The following is a 22,393-nucleotide window of genomic DNA, read 5'->3' on the forward strand; positions in this document are numbered from 1 at the left end:
ATCTTTATAATGGGATTTTGATTGAAAGTTGTCAAAATGTAAAACAGGCACTTTAATTACTTCGCTCTTTTCCAGTGACTGCTCCCTAAACTTTTGTCTTGGCCACTGCACACACCAGGGTGAAAGCCTGTCTGCCTGGATCATGTGGGCAATGTTCCTTCTGGCTTCCCTCTGGGGCAGGAATGTCACCTTGTGAGCATCCAGAAGACTTGGTACACCCTAACCTGCAAAGGCTGTCAGTCAGCCACTCTTTCCAGCTTCCAGATGCCTCCTTACCATCTTCAGCTGAGGTCTTTTATTTGTCTTCTCCTGGTCACTCCCAATTCCTGCTTCTTTGCTCCTATTCCTGAGCAAGCTCTTTCTTCAAAGAGGTCTTTACTGCAGCAGTCTTTGCTCCATAAGGAGCTAGTACTGCTTGGCCCACCTCCTGGCTGCTCCTCCCTAACTGCCACCACCTTTACCTGGCTTTCTTCTCGTTTCTGTCACTAGTCTGATACTCTCCTTAGGGCTGTGGTCCTGCTCCACCCTTTATCCACAAGAGGTAGGATGCCCTGGGTTGTGGCACTCTAAATTTGGAGTATCATGCCTTTTTCTTGCTTTGACTTAACTGTCTTTTTTGGAGGTATGTTTGTATTTGTGTGTATCTGCACCTGGAAGTCTTGGTGACTTCTGATGACTGACCCCTACTGGGGGCTTGGAGGATATTCAGAGAGGTGGCTGAATAAAGCCTGCCCCTGCCCTCCTGACTACTGTATTCCAAGGAGGTCTCCTGTCCAAGTACTTGCCAGAGTTGACCCTGCTTAGCTTCTGAGATCTGATGAGATCAGGCTTGCCTGGGTTATACAGGTCAAGGTGCTTTGGTTTGACTTCAAACTTTGTTCAAGGCATTCATATCATATCATATCATATCATATCATATCATATCATATCATATCATATCATATCATACAACTGTAAGATGTTCCCGATGTCATGTTTGACCTGAAGATGCTCTTTAAAAGATGTCTTCACAGGGTTAAATTTTGTCTCAAGTTTTTTGAAGGATAACATAGACCTTCCCTTGTGGAGATCCATAAATATAATATATCCACATGAAACCGTTTATTGAATTGCTCTGAGTCTTTGCAAGTCAACAACAGTCTCAAGGAAGAGCATCTAAGGGAAAATATCAAATTATATAATCCCCCAAATTTAGAGAAGGTGGAAACATCTGATGTGGGTATGTTTTCTTCAATAATTCTTCTTGCCAAATCCATATTCTAAAAGGCATTTCCACTCATTTTTATTCTAATTCCTACTTAGCTTGATTTTTGTAATCGCTGAACCAATGCATTAGTGCAGAAAGCTCAGCTATATGATAACTGCACAAATAAAGTATTGTGCACCTTCCCTTTTCACACAAAACTTACATAACTTTGTTTTGAATCCTGGGTTTTATAACCCGAATGAACTAATGTGAAACAGATTTTTTTCAGGGTTGTCAAGGGTACTAATTACAAAGCTAGGAATACAAACACAGATCTGAGAAGAACCATTATTTTTATTACTACCACCTTTCCTAACTATAAGAGGTTACATGCAGACCACCTGTTCAATTGATTTTCAGAATGTTTTGTTAAAGGGTCTAATTTATTCTATATAGTAGAAAAATGGACTGTGACCTGGATAGCCCAATCTCATCAAATCTTGGAAGCTAAGCAGGGTCAGCCATGGTTAGTATTGCATGGGAGACCACCAAGCAATTCCAGGGTTGCTACACAGAAGTAGGCAATGATAAACCACCTCTGAACATCTCTTGTCTTGAAAACCTCATAAGGATCATCATATCAGCTGTGACTTGACAACCAATAAAGGAGGGGGGATAACTAAGTACTTCACATGGCTATCTTGCTACAAAGATGGAGGAATTGGGGGGGGGGCACAAATGTGAAGGGTGTATGGGAGAAGCAGGTTCACCATAGCTTTTGCCTACCTGGATTCAATGAGGTCTGCATGGTTGTAACTGCTGTGAATCTCACACTGGACAGAAATGAATGTGTCTTGCAGTAAAAAACTACAATCTGTTCACAGCTTTCCTCCCATACCAACATTAAAGGGATGGCAGCAAAGCAATAGAAAGAATGGATAACACAGTTGTGTGCTGGAGCCAATTGAAAACTCCTCTGGAGATCTAGGATGTATCCAACCAAATGTCAGTGTGGGAGACTAAAATCAGGTCCCAAAGGCTATAATCCTAGAAAATGTTTTCTCTGGTCCCAGGGAATGCCATTACACTTTTAGCGGTATAATTCCAAGCACAGCTTCCATTCACAGGGACTGTCACTCCACTCTGGGGGCTATCATTGCAGACCCCAATCAGTTTACTTAGTCACAGGGAATTTCATTCCATCCTGGGGACTATCATTCCAGGCCCAGAGCATGGATTCCAGGCTCACTGACATGAGGGGCAAACTTTCCAGTTCCAAGGGTACATCATTTTGTTTTAATGTCTGTCATTCCAGTCCCAGACCCCTAGTGCCACCCCCGTGGATTGTCATTTATGTCTCATAGCACTTACTGTAGTCCCAAGATTCCACTCTCCAGGACTGTCATTCCAATGTAGGGTTCCTGTGGAATGGGAGAGGGTCCTGAGGAACCAGAGGCTCAGATTTGTGTCCTGCCCAGCACAGTCCTAGAAGTTAATTCAGGGATCAGTGACAAGGTTTCCCTCACAAGGTCTGGCAGTGTGGCTTCTGGTACCACTACTGGTGGGGGTTGAGAGGGTAGGGTTGTCATATCCTGGTTGAAAAACTCCTAGAGATTTAGGGATGGAGCCTGTGGACACCTCAGTGGGGTGCAATGCCATAGATTCCAGAGAATCTATTTTCTCCAGTTCAACAAAGCAGGAGTCAAATTGCACTTGGTCTTAAAAGGTTAAACTTGACTCCTGCTTTGTTCAACTGCTTCAGACCAACACGACTGCCCACTTGGATCTATTTTCTCCAGTGGAATTGATCTCTCTAGTCTGGAGATGAACTGTAATTCTGGGGGATCCCCAGGTCTCACATGGAAGTTGGCATTCCTACTTGAGGCACTGGTAAATTCTTGGCAGGTACCTCTGCAGTGCTGGACTCTTCCCTTCTGGTCCTCTTCAGTCACCAAAGTTGGCTCTTCAGGCTACTCCAATGAAGTCTCTGAGTCAGATTTGCTGGTTGACTGGAGGGGGACATGACACCAGTCCTAGAACATTTATGCCATTCTCAGGGACCATAATTCAACTCAGCGTCCTAGATCAGTTTATCTGGCCCCAGGGAATGCCATTGCACTCTGGGGCCTGTCATTATAGTCCCAAAACACTTATGCCACTCCCATGGATTGTCATTTCTGTCCCATAGCACTTACTGTATTCCCAGGGACCATTAATTCACTCTGAGGACCGTCATTCCAGTCCCCCAATACTACTGCCAGTGGTAAGGACTGTCCTTCCAGTCAGATAGTGGTTATTACAGACACAAAACATTATGTCATTCCCAAAGTGTGTATTTCCACTCTGGGGACTGTAATTCAAGTTCCAGATCAGTTTAGCTTGTCCTGGGGAGTGTCATTTCACTCAGGGGACAGCGGTTATTCCTGTCCCAGGGACTGTGATTCCATTCAGGAAGCTATAATTTCAGTTTCAGAACACTCATGCTACTCACAGGGATGATGCATCCATTCTGGTGGTTTTCATTTTAGTACCAAAATACTTTGACTACTTCCAAGGGCTGCCATTCTATTCTGTGGGCCCAGGGGCATTTCTTCCAGTTTGGGGGCTGACATTTCAGTCCCAGAGCATTTTATCTGGGCCCCGGGTTCCTCATTCAACTCTCATTCTAGTCCCTGAATATTTATGCTACTCCCACAAGCTGTCATTCCACTCTGGGGCAGTCATTTCTGTCCCTAAGCAATGTATCCAGGCCCAGGAACAATTGTTCCACTCTGGGAGCTTTCGTTCTCATTGTATAACATTTGTACTATTCCCAGAAACACTCATTCCACTGTGGTTGGTGTCATTCCAGTTTCAGAATACTATGCCACTCTTAGGACTCTCCTTCCATTCTGGTGGCTGTCTTTCCAGTCCCAGAACAATTATGCTATTCCCAGAACTGTCATTCCACTATAGGGGCTGTCATTCCAGTTCCAGAGTAGTTTGTCTGAGTTCAGGGACCATCATTCCACTCTGGGGGCATTCATTTCTGTCCCAGAGCAGTTTATACGGTTCCTGCATTTGTCTTTCCACTGTGGGGCTGTTGTTCCAGCCTCTGAACAGTTTTTCTGGTCTCAGGGATTGCCTTTCCACTCTGGGGAGCTGTCATTCCAGGCCCAGAGCCATGATTGCACATTTAGGGACCATCATTCCACTATGGGGGCTGTCATTCCTGTCCAAGAGCAATGATTCTAGACCTTATTCCTCTCTGGGGACTTGTTATTCCATGACCAGTATAAGTTTCTGCATTTTCATTGCTGTTTTTCTGTACTGTAATGTTTTTTTAATAGATCCCATTCAAGTGAACTGGCATTCCTGACTTCCAGTATATCCATTGGGCCTTCAGGCATATTCCTTTTTCCCAGTGGGTATTCTTGTCATTCCTTTCTGTACATTCCCTATTTGGGGACATTAAAAATAAAGTGGCATTAATAAGGCTGGTTCAAGCTCTGCATGCTTGGTTCCTTGTTCATATATCATTGACTACATTACTGTTGACTATATATATTGCTATACCGACATATTATTATTAGGTATGTTCTTTGATTTCCCTCATTTGCAAGCAAAATAAAACATTTGGGGGGCAGCCGCCTTTTTATCTTCCCTTTTTTAGTCCTGGAAGTCCTGAAGAATGACACATTTTGTTCTGTAGAACTTCCGGCCCACAAGCTGGCACGGGTGGCCAAATCAAAGGCTAATAAAAATTCAGCTTCTACTGTCAGTGTGTTGCCGGCTTGTAAGAAGAATCTAGTGAACGTGGGATTCATTCATTGAGTCGTTCATTCATGAAACAAAAAAGGGCTTAAAGAAATGCCATAGGAATCGAGATTGTGAATGAAGAAATAAAACAGAAAGGAAAAGAAGAGCAAAAGATAAGAAATATTGAGAAAGGCAGTTGGTGCATCCTTGACAAATCTGTGCAGTGAAGGGTTAACTTCATCCTCTTGGCTAAGTTTACATGTAAATAGAGAGAAGCTGCTGCTCTCCGGTCAGGCTGGCCCACTGGAGGTTTTGATTGGTTGCCAATGACATCACTCCCCCCCCCCCCCCGCTTGTTATAACTACAGAAGCCCCGAAGCTATGTTGAATAAACCATCCCCTAAGAGACGAGAGTCCGGCCTTTGACTCCACCCATTTACCCGCCCCCCGCCAATCACTGGCGTCCCCGTAAGGAGGCGCAAGTTGCTTTAAACAGAGGGCTCCTATTGGATCGGCATGCCGTCTGTCCCTCCTCCTACCACGCCCCTTTCGAACCTTACATTTACTGTGTAGCAAAAGAGAAAGTAACTATGTTGCGTCTGGAGATCAATGAAGCCAAGTGAATGGGGGCTTAATGCGTAAATCGATAGCTAAAGACAAGCGCCAGAGGCTGGAGGGAAATATTCCTTTATGAAGTAAGCGGAGGACTTTAGTTCTGCGTGAGTTGTAGAAATTATTTTATAGTAAATATATATTGCCTTAGAAAAGGGATGCTTATAAAAACGGGTAATGCGATTAACACGGGAAAGAATATAGGAAATAAAGTATCCGCTTCTCTCCCTGCTACCCGTCTTGAGTTTGCTTCTGCTGACCCGTGTGCGTTTTTTGTGACCGATCGCCGCCTGGATCGGTAGAAACGAAGGCTTCTCTCGTTTGGGATTGCTGCAGTATCTAGGGGGGCAGGGGGAATCGGAGAACACCAGACATTCTCAGCATCGGCATCCCCCTCTTCTTCTGCAAAATCCCTTTCGTTGTTAGTGTGGTCTTGCTGGGCTAGAGATGGGTGAATATGTGAGAGTGAAAAACTGCCTCTTTTGGCTGGGATCTTTTAACTCCAGTCTGACTTCATGCTTTGGCTGGAAATATCGTACCTCTGCTGCAGAGATGCAGATCTTACCAAATATCCTTGCAATCTGAAGGAAACAGGTTTACTACTTTTATTAGGGATGGAAAAGAAATGATCTTGCTGGCCCCACAGGTGATTTGCTCACAGTCTAACGCCTTGTTTCTGCCTTTTATCTTTTTTTTTTTTAATCGCTATTTGTTTTCCCTGCCTCTTTCGATTACTAGCCTCAAAACGCTTTGCTTTTCCGTTCCTCAGCGTACAGGATGTGTTACATGTTGTTTGTAGTTGCGATTGCTCAAAAATGAGAGAGAAGGCAAAACGAGCTACAGAAGACTTGATCTGTAAAGATCCATCTTTCTGTATTTCAGATTTCTTGCCTCAGTGCATGGAACCCTTAGAACAAATAAATGGTCTCCCCTCTCAGTACAAAGATAATTTAAATTCATCCTGCGAAGACTTTTTCTTTCAGTAGGTGATAGAATAGCTTTTTCTCTGCTTGTTGCTTTAGGGTAATGTCCCATCTGAATGGAAAAGAAAAGAGACCTTGTCAGATTATTGGAATAGAGGTAATGTAAAGTTGGAAAATGGGGAGGGGATTACAGAGGATGAGTCACTTTCAGTGTTCTCTTTGTTTTTAGGTTGTTCTGTTCCAAATGGGGGCACCACACCATTTCAAGAATGGGGGTGGTGCAAGCTGTCCAGACTACAATATGGCATATAGGGTTATTTCCAGTGCAATTTAAAGTAGCCTTTGTAAAAGGAAGCCCTTGGGGCAGTTTTTGATACTTGGAATTGCAACTGTTTAAAACTAAGATTATCAATGAAGTTCTGAATTCCCCCCCTCCACCCCCCAAAAAGGAGAGTAAGAAAGCAGTTATAGTGGTTTGCTTTCAGTTGATCCTCAATGGATTTGGCTCATGCATTTGATCTCTATATAGCATCATAAATCTGATCATTTAAAAACAAAAAACTCAAGTGGTGACAGGAGAACCTGTGATTTTAGGAAGGATGGTTGTCTTAAACTGTCTTTGCGTATAGTGATGGGGATGTAAAGGATGTGTGTGCTATTAATAGCAATAGCAGGTCTGTCATCATATGAGGGTTATATTAGCCACTGTCTAAAGAGCCACTCCAAAATGGTACTTTTGCTCCTAAGGAATATGGAAGAAATATTGCTTGTCTTGTTTCTTTCTTCCAGTATATCTTTGGATTTGTAACAAGTTTCTTGAGGTATTTTATATGCACAATAAAGGTAGTTCTTTTCTTTGCAAACTCCTTGAGTGGAACCTCCTCCCAGGGCAGACTGGTTGTCCTGCATAATTTTCATCTATCAGGCCTTTGTCAGCTGATGGACTGCACTTTTAAAAAGCTTAGAAGTGCTGCGAAAACAGATAAAGGATTGTGGAGGGTTAATTCTTCACAGAGCCAGAGAGCCTTGAGTGACAGGCTGCTCCAAGAAATCTAATTGGTTAGCATCAGCTGAGCAGAAAAAGATTTCTGAACTGGTTGTTGAGGAGAGATGCAGTCTGATTTCAGCCCTAGTTGAGAAGAGTCAAGAACTGACAGTTTCATAATTCAGCCCTGACTGAGAGCAGTTTAACTCAGACAGGAGAACTGAGCCACAGTGTGTGTGTGTGTGTGTATATATATATAAAATTTTTTGCCACTGTGTGACACAGAGTGTTGGACTGGATGGGCCATTGGCCTGATCTAACATGGCTTCTCTTATGTTCTTATGAGGGAAAGTTGGCAAGGAAGTTTGGGAAGTAGGTGGAAGCTTCCATCCGGGTCAAGAAAGGGGATAGATCTTCTAGTGAGAGGAGAATTTCCCTACCCAGTCAGACAGGGAGTTAGCTCTGAAAAGTGCAGAGATCCTTGGTCTGGTGTGATTAGAAACTGCCCGTAGAAATGTTAAGAGCTCAAGATGCGTATTGGTGTTTCAAGAGAAGGGGTTTGGGGACCGGAAAGACTGCACCAGCCTCCTGGAAACCAAGTGAGTCAGAGAATACTCAAAGAAAGTGTGCTGGAGTGTTCAGAAAACACCAGAGCCTGTCAACATAAAGATTTTAAGTAACTATGAATAGCTTAAGCAGCTCTCGTTAGCCTGAAATAAATACTGAAGTCTGTGCATGTACTGGTTTTACCTCAGAGTTATCTTTATTGAGTTACCTCAGAACTTTCAACTCACCTGAGCTTTCCCCTCTTTGTTAAATAAAATATTTTGTTAATTTGGAATATAAAAATGTCTTGAGTGCCATTTAAGTTAAAGGGGGCTTACAATCCTCCCCTCAGGTTCCTGGGCTGAGCAAACAGTCAAAATATTGCATTGTGACAGGGTGGGGCAACCAGAGTTTTCCAGCAAAAAGAAAACATATTATTAGGAAAGATCAGTCAGTAAAGGGGAAAGAAAATGGAGGGGAAACCTTGCCTCTGAGGGAGGGAAGTAGACTGAGCCATCATGTCAGCTTAATTGGTAGGAAAATGTGGGATTGGAATATGCTCTCATTTAATGCTGGAGCTGACTTGCTTTGGACCATATGACTTGGCTCACTTGCATCTGCTCTGCAGGTATGTGGTGTCCAAGCTGTGGAATCTTGTGAGCACAAATTCTGCTTTGTGAGCTACTGGCATTTAAGTTGTGAACTACTGCATAAATTAGTTTGTTCTGGGGCCATTCTTTCTGAGCTAAGGAAAAATGTGTGAGCCAGACACTAAAAAATCGTGAGCTAGCTCACTCTAGCTCAGTTTATAGGGAACACTGGTGGGAGCTGCTGTGATCTGGATTTAGATTAGCATGGCTTTCTGTATTCTGCTATTAAACACACACACAAATACACACACAAGTTCTGCACCAAGGCACTCTAAATGGTATAACAGCAGAAATAAATTCAGTATCTTGTATAAATTATGCCATTTGAAATCTGCAAGTTGTATTTAGCTATGATATTTACATTCTGCTGGTCAAAGGGAAGGAGCAGAGCTTTGAATATATGCTCAGTGGAAGTCTTGTTTTCTTGGTTTCTGATTTCACCAGATATTGCCTACTTAAACTTTTGTTAATTGCAAGTGATTAGAAAGTTGCTTTAAAAAACAAAAAACTCAGATTTTGGAGCAGATGAATTCTGTAGTTTTTCTGCATGTTTCCAATGTACCTATGAATCTGCAGTGTACTAGTCTCCTGGTGGCAAATGTTCATTTGCTGCCTTGGGATAGTCCTTGGGACAAATGAACTCCTGACCACCTTACAGCCCTAGAGGTCTGCATTCCATAGCTGCAGGATATTCAGAGCAGATCTGAGTTTAGATATAAAAGGGTAGCAGCTAGTCATAAATTTTCTGTTTCATTGGACTGTCAAAAGTTCCTGCAATTTCCGTATTCCAGATGTTGGAATGAAATCCTGTGCATCATGGGATACCTGATATCTTTTTATTTCTTTCAACAGACAGAGCTTGAGTTCCTTTTGACTTGCCATTCTCAGCCTCCTCATGCCTCCATCTCCACTAGACGACAGGGTAGTAGTGGCACTTTCCAGGCCCATCAGACCTCAGGATCTCAACCTTTGCTTAGACTCCAGCTACCTTGAATCTGCCTCTTCTGCCAGTGAGAGCCACGTGAGTCTCCTCAGTTCAGCTGTCGTGTCCCTCAAGGCTGCGAATCTGACGTATATGCCCTCATCCAACAGCTCTGCCCGTTCCTTAAGTTGTGGATGCAGCAGTGCCAGTTGCTGCAGCGTGGCAACATACGACAAGGACAATCAGGCCCAAACTCAAGCCAGCACCAGCAGCACCTCGGCCAACGTAGGAACCTCCAGCCCTTGCCCTGCTAACCAAATGGTCAACAGCAATGAGAACTCTGGCCCTTTGAGTCCCTCAAGCAGTGTGGGGAGCCCAGTCTCAGGCACAGCAAAGCAGTTGGCTAGCATCAAGATCATCTATCCCAATGACCTGGCGAAGAAGATGACCAAATGCAACAAGAGCCACCAAGGACCTGTCATCATTGATTGCAGGCCTTTCATGGAATACAACAAAAGCCACATCCAAGGGGCAGTTCATATTAATTGCTCTGATAAGATTAGCAGGAGAAGGCTTCAGCAGGGCAAGATTACCGTCTTGGACTTGATCTCTTGCCGGGAAGGCAAGGACTCCTTCAAGAGGATCTTTTCCAAAGAAATTGTCGTTTATGATGAGAATACCAATGAGCCGAGCAGAGTGATACCTTCCCAACCATTGCATGTAGTGCTGGAGTCTCTCAAACGAGAAGGCAAGGAACCACTGGTTCTAAAAGGTATTGTTGACCTGCGTTCTGTTGCTTTTTCCTCTTTGTTGTTGTGAAGGTGCAGTTCTCATGCTAGGCTTCTTACAAAGCAAAACTTCACTTCTTTTTTTAAAAGGAGGGCTCCTGGGAGCAGAAGAATGAGGGAATTAATGACTGAATGCATGCCATTCCTTATTTCAAACAATTCAGATTCAGGGAGAGCAAAATAATACTTCATTAGGACAAATTGAGGGGTCTTTTTTTAAAAAAAACCTCTTAATGTTTAAGAGAAGTAGTTGAAAAGCAGGAAAAGATGTATTTAGTTAAGAATTGGATGATAAGCCTTGTCTGCATTTTTTAAGCCTTACCATGGTAATGAAGAAAGTCCTTTGTGATCTATAACAATTGTGTTTTGTTCTTGGATTATCTAAGAGAGAGGTGTCAAACTCATTTGTTATGTGGGCCAGATGAGACCTTGTTGGGCCAGGCCACATGTGTCATAAAATGTAATGCCAGGTAGTGGAGGCATAAACTTTATAAAGGAAACAGATAAACACAATTAATTTTTTTTAAAAAAACAAATAAAACATGCTTAAAAGATTTGCACACTTGCAATATTTTCTTTAACAGTCTCTGATAACTGTGAAGGAAGCAAGAGAGAGGGAGAAGGAAGCAGCCTTGCTCGTGGGCCTAATAGGAGCCCTCTGAGGATCTGATTCAGCCCCCAGGCCACATGTTTGACACCCCCGATAAGACATGCTGGGGTAGAGGAGAAAATGGAGGATGTCTTTTTGGGAGACCAGTAGTTATCCAAGCTTCTCTTGAGCACTGATCATCACACTGAGATCCCTTATAAGCAGAGAGATAAGGAAAAAAACATGGTAGCCTTCACATTCTCATAGTTTCAGATTAATTTTACAGTGTGTGTTAGGTACAGCACATGAAAATGGATGAGATCTAGGAGCTGCATTTCATGTTATTAAGAGAGGTGAAAGAGGAAGTGTGAGTGATTTGTGTTTCCTGCATCTCTGCTTCCTTTTCAATGTGAAAGCAGAATTCATGAGATCCAACAAACCTCAGACGGTGTAAAGTTGCCAGCCTCCAGGTGGGGGCTGGAGATCTCCCACTTTTGCAACTGATCTCCAGCTGGCAAAGAAAAATGTCTGCTTTGAAGGGTGGATTCTATGGCATTGAACCATGCTGAGGCCCCTCCCCTTTTCAAACCCTGCCCTCTCCTGGATCCACCCCCAAAGTCTCCAGGTATTTTCCAACACAAACCTGGCAACCCTAGAACTCATAGTGAGTACATGATAAGTATTCCACTCTTCCATATCATAATAGAATAAAAAACGGAAGGGGATACTCACCCGTGCTTCATTTTTCTGTACTTTACATTCCCCAACAAAAAGTGGTAGAATGGGCCTAAAAACAAATAAAAAGCCAATTTGTATTGAAATGAAGATTTTCTTGAGGCTGCAGTTATGAACCCCCATTAGTTTGAATGTTACTAATTTTTGCTAGTACTTATATCTCCTTGGTAATGTTGTGATACATACTGGTAAACTAAGATGTTTGGGTGCATGTAAGTCACAACTGCTTGCCTTTGGTTGACTTATTAGTAGCTTTGGAATATGGAATACTTTGTGTTGTTTCACTAGGCCATCACAGCTAGAGGTCTATTAAAGTTTTTTTTTAACGTAAATAATATAGTCCTCAAGTATTAACCTTTTATGAAACCTGTATGCAAGAAAGCGAAATGTTAGAGATTAGGTAACAGACCATTCAAATTTCATGCTTAGGGATGAGTAGTTTTGTTCCCTAGAGGTTAAAACACTGCTAAATCTGGAATCACAGAGTATATAGTTGCTGAAGACCTGGCTCTGCGGTAGAACACATGTTTGCATGTGAATGATTCCATGTTTCATCATTGGCATCTATAGCTGAAATGCTTTTTGGTAACAAGAATAGCAAAGACTTCTCTGACTGAATCTTTGGAGAGTTGTTGCCAGACTCCCGGAGAAGTATGCAATACTGGGTGAGGGATGCCATTGGTCTCAGACAGCTTCTTATGGTCATAGATTAATCTTCATTCTTTTAATTTATAACTGCGGTATAATAAACCACAAGGGATTATATAGCTTTTGTACAAAATCTATTATTTATTGGTTTTTAGATGTATCTTAAAGACAAAAGAGGCTATAAAATGGTCTGAGTCAAAGTGGAATTAATGAGTGCTGCCTGGTTCATAATGCAGTTTTGCCACAGTGCAAACTGTATTGCCACAAAGTCTGAAGTGTTACAGAGGACTACTCATTGCATATCAACACTGTTCTCCTTTCCCCATGTATTTTTACTTTAATGTTTTGAACCAGGCACAGGCACCAATATAGCCCTTGAGAGGCACTTATTTGCATCGGCTTGACTCCTTCTGACACTCAGAAGACTCGTGGTTCTCAATAGGGTTTTACCAGTGACCCTTGTGCATACTTGTGTTCTTTAGTGCTTTCCCTAGTAATATACTATTTTGAATGAAGCAATAATTTAAAAATTCATTCTGGGACCAGTTTCTTTTGACTTCTATCCTAAACACAATGACCTGTTTGTAAGTCAACTACTGTCACTGGAATTTCATTCCTTTCCAACATTTCAAAGGTGAAATGTCTTTAATATCCTATTTTGACACCATGGATCTATGCGTGTGCTCCCCCTTCTCACTATACACTGATGAAATTTCAAGAAACATAACAAAGCAAATAGAAACCTCTAAAAACCAGTTTCTGTTTGCCATGCAAAAACACCAATGTTACTTGCAGCCCTGGGACAGATAGTGTGAAATGAGGAGAAAGCCCCGCTGAGAAGAGGAACATGAGAGCGACGTAAGGTGAGTGGAAAATCGGTCAATGATTGCAAAGGAAATGGGACATTGTTATTTTGCGTATATGAGCATCCATTTGCACACATGTGCCCTACAGTCCATACTGTTATTATTTCCAAACTATTATTTCCCAAAGCCGTTCCCCTAATTCACTGATTGTCATCCATTTTAATAATGGTGCCCAAAGTCCAAAGTGTTACAGAGGACTACTCTATTATGTATCAACACTCTTCTCCTTTCTCCCTGTCTTTTTACTCTAATGTATTGAACCAGGGCATAGTCTAAATGCATGTTGTAGGGTTGCCAGCTTTCAGCTGGAAAATTCCTGGAGATTTGGGGGTAGAGCCTGGGGGGGGGCAGGGTCGGGGATGGGGCCAAGATATAATGCCATAGAGTCTACTCTCTAAAACAGCCATTTTCTCTAGGAGGACTGCTCTCTGTAGTATGGGGATTTCCTGTAATTCCAGGAGATCTCCAGGCCCATCCTGGAGGCTGGCAAGCCTAGACTATCCTATAATCTGAGCTTTATCGTCTAGAAATCTGCAAAATGGGCTGAAACCTGAAGAACTATTCAGGAGTACATATCACTTGTAAAATATTCCCTAGCATCTGCTAAAAGGTCAAATTAAAGCCATTTTTTTAAAGAAAAGAAAGACACCAGAAAATAGGGTCTGTCTGCCAAATTGGGACAATTGAATAACGTAGACTTTGTGGCAGCCTGGGAATGGAAAAAAATAAGCTTTCTTTTAAACTCATAACTGTACTGTGAAATTCAGCCCAGTAAAGTCAGCCATATGTATATTTTAGATGGAGCTAATGTATGATATCTGGAAGGTAGCTAGTAGTCCTTGCTCTTATGAATAGGGTTTTGGTGAATACTAGAAACTCAGATCTGGGTTACTTTTCAGGGTGATTGCAGGTATACCTAGGAACAGATTTAGGCTTTTCTTCTATGTTTATATACCTGCCACCCCATCCCTCAACCCCCACATGCATGCATGCTTCAGGTTGGCTGTCAACATTGTTTTTTTCCACTTCAAGTGCCAGCATATTTATCTAGTCTTATGTTTGGTACCTTCAGATGTTTTTATGTATAAGACTTAGGATGTTCTTCAAAACATTTAAAAATTTATTTGGAGAGGGAAAGAAGTTGAACTGGCCTATCAATAAGGTGAGGGACATGACTGCCAGGCCCCTATAGTCACTGTGCAAATCTGGTTTCTGCTGTGAACCAGAAGAACAGGTTTCTCCTGTGTCTGATCCATGTGAGAAGGCTATGCATGTATCTCAGTGGCAATTCATGTCTTCCAAAGCAGGCTCCTTGTTGAAACTATGTAGATTTGTCTTCATCTTTAGGCTCTTGGCTGAGTCCCTGATCTTGTCACTTGGCAGTGCTGGAATCCTCACAGTGTCATTCTGTGAACCATAATTCTGGGTCTGCTCTGAAGTCAGGAATTTTAAATTTAGCTGAAAGCACTCAGCTTTATCTTAAGAAGCTTTGCAAGAAAAGATTTTGTTCTTTTCCCCTGTCTGTCAGCTAGGAATAATTGTGAGTAAAGATCAAGGGATTAATATCACCATTTTAAACAAAATGGTGCCACCCCCCCTCCCCCCCAAAAAACACCCAACAAGAATGAGGGAATAAGCTGAAGTTGAAAAAGGTGGAATGAAACAGCACCATATGTTCACTATAAAACACAGGCACTCACACAAACAACTCTCTCCTTTCTTGCTCAGAAACTGCAACAGAAAAAGAGGGAATATATATTCTAATATAACTTTAATAAGGCTCTGCTTCAGCATCTGTGCTTGCAGCAGTGGTAGGAGAGGTGTCTGTTATTCAATTTCACTTGTCAGATGGGATTTTTTCCATCATGCTTCAGTGGCTTTTAATGCCATGCATGTGATGCAATTTTTGTTTTTAGGAATTGAACTAAAACTGAAGCCAGGGCTATAAAGCCTCTTTGCTTTTTATGTGGAGTGGAGGCTCTCGCCTGACTGCGATCCAGTCATAATTTATTGCTGGCCCATCTGATCCTCCCAGTTTATGTTTGTAAACATTGGTTGCTAACTGCCCCATCCAAGTTTGCCCCCCCCCCCATCTAGTGCCACGTTTTCCATGTTTGGTGCGGCCTGTCAGACCAGCAGCTCTGTTGCCATTTCAGTGGTACAGTGTCATACAGAGGAGAAACTGATCAGAGAGCCTTTGCCTTCAGGGATTGAATTACCAGCTTAATTTACAGTTCTTGCTGGTGACCTCAATCAAAATATATATATTCCTGTGCTAGACGTCTGGTGCTTTTTTAATCTTCAGAAAGTGAACAAAAATATAGCAGTCTCTAATAGATGGCCAGACTTCCCTGTTGATAAATGCAGTTTATGCTAGAATATATTCTTGAAGATGCTGGTTTGGCTGATACAATACAATTTAATTCTGTGCTTCCTCCAAAAAACTGACAGCTCTATGAGGTAGGTTAGGTTTAGAGATAGTTATTGATCCTAGCTAATCCACAACTGAACAGAGTGAATGTTTGGATCATATCTATAAAACAGGACCTTCTCATAGGTTGTTGTAAAGACAAAATCCATGAAAACTGGTAAAACTACTTGTAATGTACAGAGTACTACATAAATGGTGATAAGTATGTAGAAAATAATCTTGGTCCACAGAAAAGATGTACATACATATTAGCAGGATACAGTATGTCACAGAAGTGAGTACACCCCCTCACATTTTGTAAATATTTAAGTATATCTTTTCATGTGATAACACTGAAGAAATTACATTTGGCTACAATGTAAAGTAGGGAGTCTACAGCTTGTATAACAGTGTAAATGTGCTGTCCCCTCAAAATTACGCAACATACAGCTGGATTTCCTTTCAAACTAGAAATCAGGTGTCTCCTATAACTAGAGAGAAGCTGTGGTTTACCCTATGGAAATCTAAGGATGCACAGTGGCTGAAAGCAAGATGCGCTGCAACCCTAGTCTCTTTAAAAGGGAGCCTGATGTGGCCTAGTAGTCACACTGCCTTTTATGAGAAATCTAAAAAAAAATTAAATTGCCCCTCTCTGGCCTAATTGAATTTTGAAAGAAGATAAAGCCCTAAACTGGATTAATTTTTTTTAAAATTTCAAAAAACACAATCCCTAAAAACACCCTTATTAGTGGGGCAGCCTATTTAGTGGCCCTAGCCAAACCGAAAGCACTCTCAGACTCCAAAAATAACTCTATAAAAACATGAAAGTGACCCACCCCACACAGTCCACACACTAACCCCCTCATACCAACCAGAGGTAATTTAAAAAAACCAAAACATGACAGAAAGAAACTTAACTTTTAACCCCCCCCCCCCCAAAAAAAAAATCAGAACCAGGAAAGGGGACAATAGGACGGGATGCAGAACCAACAACAACAGATCCAAACAAATCACTGAGAAAAGACCAAGAAACTCAACTGTTAAAAAACCTGATGTTTTAACAATGAAAATTAGGCCAAACAGCCCCCCCCCCAAGAACCAGAACCAGAAGAGAAAAGGAACAAAAGCAGTTTAACGCAGCAGCAACAAATCAAACACAGAATCCTTTTAAAACAGTAAAAACCTTGACTTTTAACAATACAGGAGCTTTACGAATCCCTCCCCCCCAGAAAAACCTTCACCCTAACTCCAAGAAATCCAATCCAATCCAATCAGGAAAAGTAAAAGGACACTGCACTTTTAAAAGTCCTCTCGCTAAAGTAAGATATAGGCAAATTGGCAACCCCCGCACCCCAAGCTCCCACTCCCAGCAGAACCCCCTAACCTTAACCCCAAATAAGCTACACAGTACCCACCCACCCAAATCTGGATAAGTAAAGGGACTGTGAGTCTTAAAAAGTCCTTTTACTTTTAGCCTAACTAAAATAAAAACAAGAATGCCAATACTGTCTTACCTTACATGTCTTCTCTTCTCCAGACAGGTCAGGCAAGGCTGAGAGAGAGCAGCAGCAGCTGAGGCCAAGGGCCAGCGCAGACAATCTCTCTCAGACACCAACACAGCATCAATGGAATGGAGTCCAGCCAGGCAGACTTCTTAAAAAGGTTCTCTGGCCCTACACAGAGCCGTTTCAAAAAATACCACTGCTCTGTGATTGGCCGGAGAATAGTGTTTACTTGGATACCCAAGTAAACAAAAGAACAACAATGTTGCTGATGGCTGGAGGATTAGCCCAGCCATCAGCTACACAACAGCCCTGCGAAGCATGCATTTGCAATTGGCTTCTGGGGCTTCTCTCTCCCTTCCCCTTCCTCCCTGATCCCAGGGAGGCTATGGGAGAGGCGGGAAAAGGCTTCCAAAGGCGGGAAAGGAGGCAAGCAGCTCCCCTGAGGCTGCAGAAGCTCCTTTCCCCCCTTTTCTATGAACTTCTGAATACTTCCGAATATTGATTTGGAAGTATACAGCTCCCGTATAAAGTCTATAAATTGGATTCGGAAGTATACGATGCCGTATACTTCCGAATCAGGGGGTATTTGGAGGTTTATTCGGTTCGGCCGAACCAAATGCACATCCATAATAGTGATTGCAATGCTGAAATAAGAGCTTTTGGAGCTTTGATGATCCTTTAAAGTGGAAAGAAAGATCAGAAAGGTCCTAAATAAAATAGAAATGGGAAGATGTGGGTTCATTAGCACATTGCAAAGAATTGCATGGTTTCAGTCATATGTGAGCCCAATTTGGGTCTACAGGGAAGCATACTTAACTGTACAATCCTGTGAAAACTTTCATTGGAGTAAGCCCCATTGATAGGCTTGATGGTAAATCCCTGCTCTCAGTCGCATCCTCTGGTCTCAAGAAACTGAGCATGAAAGAGAAAAAATGGCTAGAAAATGGTCTCCGTAGTGTTGCTCTAGAAATTTCTCCATACCATAGAGATCAGGATAAAGTCTTAGGGCATATACCCAGAACTGGTCACATGTTCCCTGAATTCCACTCTCACCAGGCAATGCCATCAAAATCTTGCGGCATTTGTTAAGGTAGTACTGGCAAGTCAACCCTACCTGTTGTATTGACTCAGGACTTTTTAAAGCAGGAATGCACAGGAATGCAGTTCCCTCTGGCTTGGTGTCAGGGTGTGAGGCCTAATATGCAAATGAGTTTCTGCTGGGCTTCTTCTACAAAAAAAGCCCTGTATAGACCTGAATAGGTCTCAGACAAAGAGCAGGTCTCCCGCTCTTTACTGCTCCCCCTTATTTATAACCATGGGGCAAGTAATAAATCCATCTGGCCCAAGGATGTTTATGCTACAGCCTGGCTGATACCACGTTCAAGTCGCCTCTCCCACAGATTCACACAGACAGCCCTTATCTTCTGCTAGAGAAGTATGAGAATGGGAGATGTTTTTAGTAGCCTAAATTCCTTAGTAAGAAAAGAGATAGTGTTTAGTAACCTTTGAACCCGTGACTCAAGTATGCATCTGTAATGTAACCTTTGAAGTTATCCTATATAGCAACTGTGTAACTCTATATACATCATTATTACCAAGGCTTGTGTCCTTGGTACAGCTTCTGAGTTTTTAAAATAAAAAAGCTTTGATTTAAAACAAAAGACTGCTTATTGAGAAATATTGCGGCTTGACATTTTGGGAGTAATCCTACTTGGGGACTTAACCGAATTGGAAACTTTTGATCCAAATGGCAGAGAGAGCTCCAGAGAACGAAGAAGCCACTGAAAACCCAGAACCAACTGGCGAAGATCAAAGACCCGTCACAGCCCCGAGGCAACCTCCGTGGCATGTACTTGATGCCAGCAGACTGGCAGGCTGAGGGTCTTCACTGCACATACAGCAGCTGTTCATTACCCTGACGGATTGGGGCCCCAGGAGGTCCATTAGCTTAATGGACTAAGCACCCGCTCGGAGAGAGGCGATTTTGGTACTGCCCCCCCTTACGCTCACGGATGGGAGATGACAGCGACCAGGGCGCCTTGGAGGCGAGCGGGGGAGATGGTTGGGAAGAACGATGCCCCGATCCGCTCCCAGAGGACAGAACAGAACCCTGACCCGAGGGACTTCCTCCAAATGATGCAGTTAGAAATAGCAGAGATGACCAAGGGGTTAAGAGAAGAAATGCGAGTCAACAATGCATTCATGGCCCAAGAGGTAAGGAGGCATCTAGACCAAGTATTGCAGCCACCGGCACCAAGAGGGAGGGAAACCACCACAACCACCTCCGCCGCTGCTGCCCCAGCAACCTCAGTCATTGGGACAGCCACTGCTGCGAGATTATGGGCGAGGCCAGGAGCTGGATGCCACCTTCAATGGAGACTCTGAAGAGATAAAGTATTTTTCAATACAAGCCAACAGCTTTATGTTCTACTGGGGGCACATCTTCCCAGATGAACTTAGCAGAGTGGATTACTTGGGCTCGAAACTGAAAAGGGCTGCCAAAGATGCTATGTAAGCCTGTACGAGACCAGGAGTCTGGAACTAGACACGGTAGTGGTGTTCCTACGAGCCCCACTGACGCAGTACAAAGACCGATTGCATGAGACCCGAGCTCTCACCACCTGAAGGACCTACAACAGGGGCCAAAAGCTGTGCAAGAGTATGCCGCAGAGTTCCAAGCTAGTGTGGCCAAAGTACGAGGGTGGAACGAACAAATGAAGATCGAGCAGTTTCAGAGGGGCCTGAATGCCAGCGTACTGGATCGAGCCCTCTAACAGGCTCGCCCTACCATGCTGGTAGGGTGGGTGCAACTGGTGGGTGGGGTGGAAACCAACATGAAGAGAGTGGCTCTCCAGCTTCAACAGCAGCAAGAGGGTAAAGGGGGACGTGAGTCTCAGCCGGGGGCAAAAGCAGAAGGGCGGAAAGCAAGCCAGCCTGGGAGAGCAACTGAACCAGCCACCCCTAGATGTGGTGACCCAAACCATATGGCAGCCAACTGCCCCGAGTGGCCTTGAGGCCCCCCCTCACTCTGAAGACCAGCGCACCCAAGGTGAAAAAGGTGGAGGGGAGTGCAAAAGAAACAGCCAAAGGCACCTCAGTGTCCGCAACCCCACGGGAGGAAGAAATCATCATTGTTGATGAGCTGAGAGAAGACGCCTGGGAAGATGAGCCGGCGGGAAATGAGGGCGACCTGCACTGAGAGGTGTCGAGCAGCAGGTCGTGGAGTTAACGCACCTCTGAGGGTGAGAATTACGGGAACCTTGTTTTCACCCCACTGACTTTATTAAACTCTAGCCTCAAACGTTTTATACATGCCCGGGCACTACTAGATTCTGGGTGCACCAGAGACATAATCACACCCAAATTAGTGAAAGCACTCAGACTTCCTACGAGTCCTCTCCCCCACCCCATTCAATTTGAGCAAATGGATGGGACAGTGATGAAGGGGGAACCGTGTATGGAGCAAACTCAAGGGGTGCTGATGGGGATAGAAGACCACTGGGATACAGAAATTTTTGTTGTGGCCCCCTCTTCATCATTTGACATTGTCCTGGGAGTTGGATGGTTGGCCAAACAGGAACCCAACATAAAATGGGGAGACCAAGTCATAGACTTTAGAGATGGGAGATGTGAGTCCCGCCAAGTCCTGTGGAAATATTTCTACCGAGGAGTAGTGGTGTACCTGCACGATATAATTATTTATTCCAAAGACCTCCCCTCCCATGTAAAATTAGTGAGGGAAGTCCTAACAAACCTCTATGAGAACCAACTGTATGCAAAATTATCCAAATGTGAGTTCCATAAGACCGAATTGGATTACTTAGGTTATCGAGTATCAGGGAAGGGCTTGGCAATGTACCCAGCCAAAATACAAGCGGTACTGGACTGGGAACCCCCAAGGACATGTAGACAGCTCCAATCATTCATCGGATTCGTAATTTTTTTGTAATTTTATGCAGGAATTTGCACACACCATGCTCCCCTTGATGGACCTTCTTAAAATGAAGAGGAAGGGTCCAGAGGCCAAAAGGCCAGAAGCAAAATTAAATTGGACAGAAAACTGTCAGGAAGCCTTTAACAAATGGAAGAGACTGTTCACCAGTGAACTCATTTTAATTCATCCCAATTAATTAAAACCTTTTGTGGTCCAATGTGACACCAGCAATGTCACTGTGGGGGCCATTCTCATGCAACCAGATGAGGGGGGAGGGGCGGTCCTTAAAACCATGTGCTTACATCTCTAAAAAATTCTCTCAATGTCAGAGGAATTGGTCAGTGTGGGACAAAGAAGCATTTGCTGTAATGTTCGCCCTGAAAACATGGCGATCTTGGCTAGAAGTAGCGAGGGTTCCTTTTGAAATATGGACAGATCATAAAAATCTGGAAGCTCTTAAGGGTTGCAGAAAATTGACTGAGAAACAGATCCGATGGGCGGGATTCTTTGAGAAATTTGATTTTAAACTGAAATACATCCTGGGATCTAAGAATTTTCTAGCCGATGCATTATCCAGACTCCCCCAGCATAACAGCCAAAGGGAAGAAGTGATAGACTCACTCATCTCCCCCAGCCAGTTAGGGGGGCGGTAACTACCTGCTCCCAAGCAAAGCGCAAAAAACTGGACGAGAAATGGGGTGGGGGGGGGAGAAAGACTAATTGCTGAAGTGGAAAGGGAAGCAGATGCAATACCCAAAGAGGTAAAGAAAGGGGAGGGTGGTTTCTGGTACAAAGACAGTAAACTCTACGTGCCAGAGAGCCTCCGGAAAGAGGTGCTCCAAATGTGTCATGACAGCAAACTATCGGGGCACTTCGTGCATGTAAAAACCCTGCATCTACTGAATAGACGATTTTGGTGGCCCTTTATGAAAAAAGACATCTCCAATTATGTGGCTTCTTGTCCAATAAGCTTGATGGCTAAGAGAAGGGGGGGGGGAAGCCCCTAGGATTATTACAGTCACTGGAAATGGCCACCTGACTGTGGTCGATAGTCTCATTGGATTTCATTGTAGAACGTCCCCCTTCTCAGGAAAAGACCATAATTCTTGTAGTAGTAGAGACTTTTTCTAAACAAGTCCACTTCATTCCTTGCTCTCAAATAGCCACGGCTAAAAGACTAGCTCAACTATTCTTCCAACACGTGGTGAAACTACACTCATTCCCAAATAAGCTAATTAGTGACCAAGGAGTCCAGTTCGTTGCCAACTTCTGGCGGGAGTTTTGTACACTAACCGGGATTGAGCAGGGCTTGAGTTCCACGTACCATCCCCAAACGAACGGCCAGATGGAATGGGT

The 22,393-nt window shown here is 43.4% G+C and overlaps 1 protein-coding gene across 2 annotated transcripts in view; it reads left to right on the forward strand.

The window, feature by feature from the left end:
- Nucleotides 1-5,397: 5,397 nt before the first annotated feature.
- DUSP10 (dual specificity phosphatase 10) overlaps nt 5,398-22,393 on the forward strand; it is a 59,745-nt gene continuing 42,749 nt past the window's right edge. The window contains exons 1-2 of one of the 2 annotated variants that reach the window (XM_060246257.1): nt 5,398-5,619; nt 9,493-10,334. In XM_060246257.1, coding sequence (XP_060102240.1) covers nt 9,536-10,334 — 799 coding nt within the window. In that variant the 5' untranslated portion in view covers nt 5,398-5,619; nt 9,493-9,535. Of the gene's footprint in view, nt 5,644-9,492; nt 10,335-22,393 lie in introns of both variants that reach the window. The other variant, XM_060246251.1, reaches the window with a different exon arrangement.

This window comes from Heteronotia binoei, chromosome 1 (genome assembly GCF_032191835.1).
Source record: "Heteronotia binoei isolate CCM8104 ecotype False Entrance Well chromosome 1, APGP_CSIRO_Hbin_v1, whole genome shotgun sequence".
Classification (NCBI taxonomy): Eukaryota; Metazoa; Chordata; class Lepidosauria; order Squamata; family Gekkonidae; genus Heteronotia; species Heteronotia binoei.